At 33.5% G+C, this 8,200-nt stretch overlaps 1 protein-coding gene across 2 annotated transcripts; it reads left to right on the forward strand.

Annotated features, from left to right (window-relative positions):
• The first annotated feature begins 1,259 nt into the window (after window positions 1-1,259).
• Window positions 1,260-7,951, forward strand: LOC143575303 (elongation factor 1-gamma 2-like). Of its 2 annotated transcripts, none has more exons than XM_077059712.1 (6): window positions 1,260-1,391; window positions 6,650-6,799; window positions 6,886-6,946; window positions 7,036-7,088; window positions 7,167-7,268; window positions 7,435-7,951. In XM_077059712.1, exons 1-6 carry the CDS (start codon window positions 1,383-1,385, stop codon window positions 7,849-7,851), a joined length of 792 nt encoding a protein of 263 aa, XP_076915827.1. In that variant the 5' UTR covers window positions 1,260-1,382; the 3' UTR covers window positions 7,852-7,951. The 2 variants fall into 2 exon arrangements, with proteins under 2 accessions (XP_076915827.1, XP_076915826.1); XM_077059711.1 differs by lacking the exon at window positions 1,260-1,391 and adding an exon at window positions 3,146-3,248 and having other exon boundaries at window positions 7,435-7,950.
• Window positions 7,952-8,200: the final 249 nt, after the last annotated feature.

Below are 8,200 nucleotides of genomic sequence, written 5' to 3' on the forward strand. Positions count from 1 at the left end.
AATAAGTGTAGCTAAAGGGTACATGCATTAGTTGCTGGTCATCAAGAAGCCTCTCCAATAAGTGTGGCTAAACGGTAGAAAATGGCCACATGAGTATTTACTATGAGTGACCATTGCACGTATATAGCCACATGAATTAATGTTTCAGCCACATGAATTTTATAATAATGTGGCCAATAGGGTTGTGTTAAGCGTGCATTATGACCTATACCGTGTGGATATAGCAAAGCAATGGTCACTTAAATTTAATAATAGTGTGGCTAATTATATTATATAGACACTGGATATTACATTAAAAGTGGCTAAATATATTTACTTGCCACTCAAAAACTCCTTTGTAGATTATAGTGTGGCCATTGTCTTACCGTTTGTCACACAAAATATTTTTCCTAATATAAAGTGTGGCTATTGTAAAACTTTTCGTCACACATAGTGAAGTACTGTGTGGCTAATCATAACTTATAGACACTGGAGGTTATTGTAAATGTGGCTAAAAATGTGAACTTGCTAGTCAAAAACTCTTTTGTAGTTTGTGATGTGGCCATTGTCTTACCGTTTGTCACACATAATGCCTTTCCTAATTTAAAGTGTGGCTATTGTCAAACTTTTCGTCACACATAGTGAGGTATTGTGTGGCTAATAATATCATATAGACACTGGAGGTTGTTGTCAATGTGGCTAAAAATGTGAAGTTGCCACTCAAACACTCTTTTGTGGTGTGACCATTGTCTTACCGTTTGTCACACATAATGTTTTTCCTAATTTAAAGTATGGCTATTATCAAACTTTTCGTCACACATAGTGAGGTACTGTGTGACTAATAATATCATATAGACACCGGAGGTTGTTGTCAATGTGGCTAAAAATGTGAAGTTGCCACTCAAACACTCTTTTGTGGTGTGGCCATTGTCTTTACCGTTTGTCACAAATAATGCTTTTCCTAATTTAAAGTGTGGCTATTGTCAAACTTTTCATCACACATAGTGAGGTACTGTGTACACTCACACATAAAATATAACTATAGATAAATATGAAATATCAGTAATTTGTGAATTTACTTACCCGTATGCTGTTTAAACAAAAGGATAAAAATACCTGATCTAATAGTAACGGTGAACATACAAATTGGACCGGCCAATTATTAATAAAGCCGAAAGACATTAAACTAGTTTGAAGAATATTCAAATGATTGTGTGCCAGCCACTTTTGACTATAGGTCGTGGACTTGAAAATATCATCTCAGTATCTAACATGTTCGAAGAACTTAATCTCAAATTGGTCTTATCAATGTCCCACATGTTATAATTTGTGGCATGTATAAGTTTCTAGTATTTCGGACCTGATATGATCAATATCATTGACGAACCTCTACTTCCTTAAGAATGGCTCTGGTGAGTTTTTACTGCTTTTGACTTTCGCTACTTTTTTAGAGTCCCTTTGTTCCCTCTCAGGCCATCTACATGGCTTTGACTGCGATTTTAGTTGCCCTTCTTAGCGGTGGCGAAGTTTGGACATACACGTCGAGGGGGCCGGACTCTATATGTATAAAAAAAATCATAGATTAGAGGGGGGGGGGGGGGGGGGCTCAAAATTTCGGTAGGAAACGGTGTGAATTTATGGCATGTATAAAAGATTTCGGCTGAAAAAGGATAAATTTACACTGCCGAGCGAAAAAAGGGAGGCCGGGCTCAAATTTTCGATCGAAAACGGGTAAACTTACACTATGTATAAATATTTTCGGGCAAAAAGTGGATAAATTTACACCACCGAGCAAAAAATCGAGGAGGCTTGGCTCAAAATTCCGGTCGAAAATAGGTAAATTTACACAATGTATAAAAAATTTCGGCCGAATAAGAATAACCTTACAGTACCGAGCGAAAAACGGAGAGGGCCGGGGCCACCTCGGGCCCCAACTAAAGCTACGCTCCTGTTTGTTAGTTAGTACGATATTGACGACACCAAATGGTTTACCGCACAAGTGGGCTTCCCCCATTACATAAAAAAAGAGCATCCCTCAAAATCAACACTAGGATATATATATATATATATATATATATATATATATATATATATATATATATATATATATATATATATATATTATAATACATATAGGCAACCTTTCACCTCCCACTTTCTCTCTCATGAGACACTTGTATATTTAATGTTGAACTGAATGCTACCTTTAATTCCATTCATTGCTTTATCACATTCTTTTCTTGAGTCTGATTTAACCATTGAATCATTTGAATGCAACAGATGAATACTTTGCTCTTTCCACCTACCCGCTATTGAATCCCAGATCCCTTTCAATTGAAGCCTACTTTAAGACCTCATCTTCAATTCCCAAATCACATCTACGGATTCTAGGGTTTGCCACCATTAGTTCAGTTTCTTATATAAAATGTTTTCCTTATATTATATTATGATACAGATAGACAACCTTTCACCTCCCACTTTCTCTCTCATGAGATGCTTGTATATTTAATGTTGGACTGAATGCTACCTTCAATTTCATTCATTACTTTACCACATTGTTTTATGGAGTCTGATTTAACCATTGAATCATTTGAATGCAACAGATGAATACTTTGCCCTTTCCATCTACCCGCTATTGAATCCAATATCCGTTTCAATTGAAGTCTACTTTAAGACCTCATCTTCAGTTCCTAAATCACATCTACGGATTATAGGGTTTGATACCATTAGTTCAGTTTCTTATATAAAATGTTTTCCTTTGATGTATAAACGCATCGACCGAATTTCTATTGTATCCCGCTGCAACGAGCGGGCACTTACACTAGTATATATATATATAACAATTTTTTTTGTTATACACAAAGATTACTTACTATTTACACTCACACATAAAACCATAACTATAGATAAATATAAAATATCAGTAATTTGTGAATTTACTTACCCGTATGCTGTTTAAATATCAAACAAAAGGATAAAAATACCTGATCTAATAATAACGGTGAACATACAAATTGGACCGGCCAATTATTAATAAAGCCGAAAGATATTAAACTAGTTTGAAGAATATTCAAATGATTGTGTGCTAACCACTTTTGACTATAGGTCGTGGACTTGAAAATATCATCTCAGTATCTATCGTGTTCGAAGAATTTAATCTCAAATTGGTCCCACATGCTATAATTTGTGGCATGTATAAGTGTCTAGTATTTCAGATCTGATATGATCAATATCATTGACAAACCTCTACTTCCTTAAGAATGGCTCTGGTGAGCTTTTACTGCTTTCAACTTTCTCTAATTTTTTAGCTGAATCGAGTAGGTTGTTTATGATGGTTTGGACCATGGTTTAAAAACCGGGTTTAACGTGTAGGCGTTGTTATATGATTTGTGGCGTTGTTATATGATTTGTAGCTACCTGTTTAAACTGTACTAGGATGCTTTAACATTTCTTCCATGTTCTTTTCAAGTTTTGAATATGAAGTTAAGAATATTTCTGGTATTGATCGGTTTTAAAAAATTTAATGGAGACTGACAATTTTGAGAGGAACAAAATAGCGAATTAAACCGTAAAACATCAAACTGAACCACTTTTATGATGGTTTGGGTCCAGCTAATCCAACCAACCCAAGTTGTATAGGTCGTTTTTACTTATAACCCATAGTTACTGATATAGTCCAGAAACTCTCCTAAAACCTGTAAACCGTGATGATCCATAACGATACATGAATTTTGGCTTCTATATTCATATTGTTCTATTGGTTTTGTGTGAACTTTGAAGTAGATTTTTAGCGGGAAATTATTATACATGTATAGATTTTTAGCAGGTAATTATTATACACTAGGTTAGTACCCGTGTTACACACGGGTTGACATTAGATATGTATCAAAATGTATATAAACTACCATACAATATAGTAATATATAATCATATATAAACATCCAAACCAAAAAATAAACAGAAAATAACATTGTCTGCATAACCTAATAGATACAAATGCTTCATTGTCTTATCAAAAACCTTAAACAATTATATATTAAAATGACTTCACCGTGATGACCTTGAAAATTTCCGTCCTAAAAGAAAATCATCCGCCTTAACCACCTGAAAATATAAGCAAACCATGGAACACAATTAAATATTAAACAAAAATTTTAACGTATCTCATAATGAATGTGCGATAGTTAAATATTTAGCTAGTTATGTTAAAGTAAAAAAGAAGATGAGTAAATGTAACAATTAGAAATTGTTTGGCAATCATAACCTTTTACAAATAACCCATCATAAATAAAAAAAACACAACATAAATTTATAACCATAAACAAAACAAAATAAATCAAATTGGTAATCACAAATCAAAGTATATTTAAACTATCAAACCACTAATACCAAAAAATTAAATTTCTAATCCGGTTAATACAATCTTAATACTAACAAAAACGAAATATAAACATCAAAGGTATATTCTAAAAGAATATATAAACATATGGGAGTTAAATTTACCAACAATCACCTTCAACCACAATCTACCAAAAAAAGCAAACTGTCATAACAACCTGACAAAACAAAAACAAACTATTATAACTGTGTATCCTACTTTTTTAGAAGCATGTGTATATGAAGTAAACTACTAACATAAAGGAACAAAGCAAAGTCAACAATTTAGTCAAAATTTATATTTATCAAAAATATAACTAACATATTTCTTCTGATTTACCTTAAACTTCAGAATCAGAACCAAAATAGCTTTGAAGATCATCAAAATCGGATTCATAGTTTTGACAATCCAACAGCGATTTTACCTTCTCAGCCACCTCATGCTCCAAATCTAAATATGCTTTTTCTTTAAAAACGTTCGAAAGCTTCAAGAAATCCAAATCTCTTAAAAGGTAAAGATCATTGGATTGCAATATGGACTTAGGATTAACACTCTTTTGTTGCCCATTGACATATTTAATAACCACATTATTTTGTCATGCACGTCTTGCTCATTGATTTTCTTCATGGGGCGTTCCTCCACATCCTTCAATCTTCCAACAGCTTCTTGGAATGGCATTGCACTAAGATCAACAAATTGTTCGATCACAACAACAATCTAATTGAACTTTTTATTGGAATTTTTTTAATGAATGTGAGATCAATGTGACACTCTTCATATACATCTTGTGAGACTTTAATATGTCCATAATGAGAATTAAGTTACTCTTAATGTACATAATTGAGATTTATTGTAAGACTCTTCATTAATCCTAAGGTTCTTTTATAAATGGAAGGTTTGTGCCTTAGTTAAAGAAGAACAAAAGTAGAGAAAAAAGAACTTAAAGACCTATATGTTTGGTACCAAATAGAGAAGTACTCTCTATTCGATTCTACCTTCGCATTCTTATCTTTCCACAAGCTCTAACACTAAATGTTTATGGTGTATGAGTTTATTTGTCACAATGTGAATCAAAGCCAACCATTTCAACCATGAAGAGTACACAGGGTTTTGGTTGCAAGGCAAAGCAAAACCAATTGTTCGTCTCCACCGACAACAATACACGGGTTTTTCAATTTCCAAAAAATTAAACCAACTATTCATAAAATTTTCCACTGTTTGTATTTCTAAACTTAAGAACAAATTGCTTATCTTTTTACCAAACCTCTATAAGTTGGTAACTTTCAACGTTTAAAGAAAGACCTGGGCATGACCATAATCTAGTTTAAGAAGATCATGTCCTAATAATTGTATAAGCAAGATCATTAGTTTTTTTTTTATTATTAAAATATCCCTTTATATATAATAGTTAATACTATTAGTGGGAGTAATTTGCGAACATATATGATCAAGGGACATGTCCCGTATTCATATCCCTTAGTTTATTATACAAATATATCTTAATATCGATCTTAAAAGTTACAAACTATATTTTACTTTACAAAAGTACAATCAATCTTGTTCTTATCTTATTTACTCTGTTGACAATAATTTATGATCAAAGGAAAAACGAATTCCATAATAGAAGGTTGACATCAAGAAAGATCAAGATTAATCCTGAAGTTAAAGTATCCTAAGTTTTAGTGTTATTTAAATTGTGTTTTGTTTATCTTGTATTGTTTGAGTTATGGTTATAACTAATGATAGTTCTATTAAGATAGAAGTGTTAACATACAAAGTAGATAACTGGTCATATTTATAAGTTTGTGGAGTTCATAATATAAAGGAAAAGTTTGAGGTTGATTGATCTTAAATCAGCGTGTCATTGGATTTGGTTGCTCTATATATGTCGATTGTATTTTCAACAAACAGAATACTGATTGTAAGTCAAACAAACACAATAGTTCATTTGCTGTTTTATACGGTTGTAGGGCTACATTATTACATTACACAACTTCTTAACTTAGAAAAAAATCCAATAATATGGTTTCCTTAGCAAGTTTGATCACAACATAGTGTGTTTAGGTTAACAGTGGTTCACATCATCTCACAGCAGTACCACAATGGCAATAACAATTTCATAAACTTGGAAAACAAATTGCATGACATAGTTAAGTATGAAATACATATTCATCTACATATCCGATTTGAAGCTAAAGGATATATACTTGTTACTCTCTTTGATGTGGTGATGGTTAATTGTCTTTGTTATAGTTGAAGATGTTTTCTTTTAGAACTAAAATGTTGTTTTAGGTAATGCATGTGGGAAAACCCAACAAGAATGCTTTAAAAATATTGATTGCTGCCGAATATGTCGGTGTTGAAGTTAAGTGCCCTGAAAATTTTCAGATGGGTGTGTCAAATAAAACAACAGAGTTCCTTAATATGAACCCACTTGGGAAGGTACACGTGTTCTTTTAATCAAGTTTCACCATCTTTTAAGCACTTTCTTCAGTTAACGATATCCAATTTTCATGTCGGTTCTGAAGGTTCCAGTTTTGGAGACTCCTGATGGAGTTATATTCGAGAGTAATGCCATTACTCGATATGGTGAGTGATTGATCATGTGGCTTTCTTTTGTAACCAATATTTGCTAACATAAACATATACATTGTGGTATACGTATTTTTTTATCGCAGTTGCGCGCCTGAACACAGACATTGGTTTGTTTGGATCCTCACCAATCGAATATGTATGCCTTTTCATTTTTCATATTCCTATTCATTACTAAAGTGTTGTGATTCTTGTAATTGAAGTTTTGGTTTTGCAGGGACAAATAGAACAGTGGATTGATTTTGCCTCAATGGAGATTGATTTAAATTTGTTGACATGGTTGAGGCAGAGAATTGGCCTTGACAGCTATGTTTCTTTGGTTAGTTATCCAAATTACCAAATTATGTCTTCTTCGGTTAGATACTCCAATATCATCAAATTTTATTCTACATTATGCAAAATGTTTATTTAGTGGCCTACAAGACGCTAATCATGACATTATGTGTAAAGAACTAAACGGTATTTCTTTTTAACATGCATTGAAGATTGAAGAGGCTTCTGTTGCTGCTTTGAAGAGAGCTCTTGACGCCCTAAACATATATCTTACTTCACATACTTTCTTAGTTGGTGATGCTGTCACCTTGGCCGACATCATTATGACATGCAATTTATACTCGGGCTTCAAATTCATGATGACTAAAAGCTTCACATCCAAATTTCCTCATGTTGAAAGGTATTTTTGGACAATGGTTAATCAACCGAACTTTAGAAAAATAATTGGTGAGTTGAAGCAGACAGAAATAATTGGTGAGCTGAAGCATGACATGAGATTTAGTATAACAAATGCATATGCTAAGCCAAAAATAGTAGAAACAAATGAAAGTTCTGGCATGCCAAAGGAGAAGATACACCAAATTCTACGGCCAAAAACCCTCTTGATTTGTTGCCACCAAGTAAGATGATTTTGGATGACTGGAAGAGGCTTTACTCTAACACCAAGTCTAATTTTCGTGAGATTGCGGTTAAAGGTACCCTCACCTATCCATTTAATGCTTTTATATGATAGCATGTTTTGCATTAGTCATTCAAAAGGGGGTGGCGGCGCATCTTGTTGCCCGCTTATCTACCTGAAGAAACACTAAGTGAACCCACGGGCAGATTATAGATAATCTGGGGGTTAAGTAATGTTTCCCACGAGGATGAGGTCCAGCAGAGAAGGTTGTTCTTCAGGGGACCTGCAAAACAGACACCGTAAGCTCGTCACTGAGAAGGGGGGGTTCCTCCTTGTGACCACCCTCCGGCGTGAGAATC

This window comes from Bidens hawaiensis, unplaced genomic scaffold (genome assembly GCF_021521415.1).
Source record: "Bidens hawaiensis isolate Kalapana, Puna unplaced genomic scaffold, B.hawaiensis_p1.1 tig00027333_1, whole genome shotgun sequence".
Classification (NCBI taxonomy): Eukaryota; Viridiplantae; Streptophyta; class Magnoliopsida; order Asterales; family Asteraceae; genus Bidens; species Bidens hawaiensis.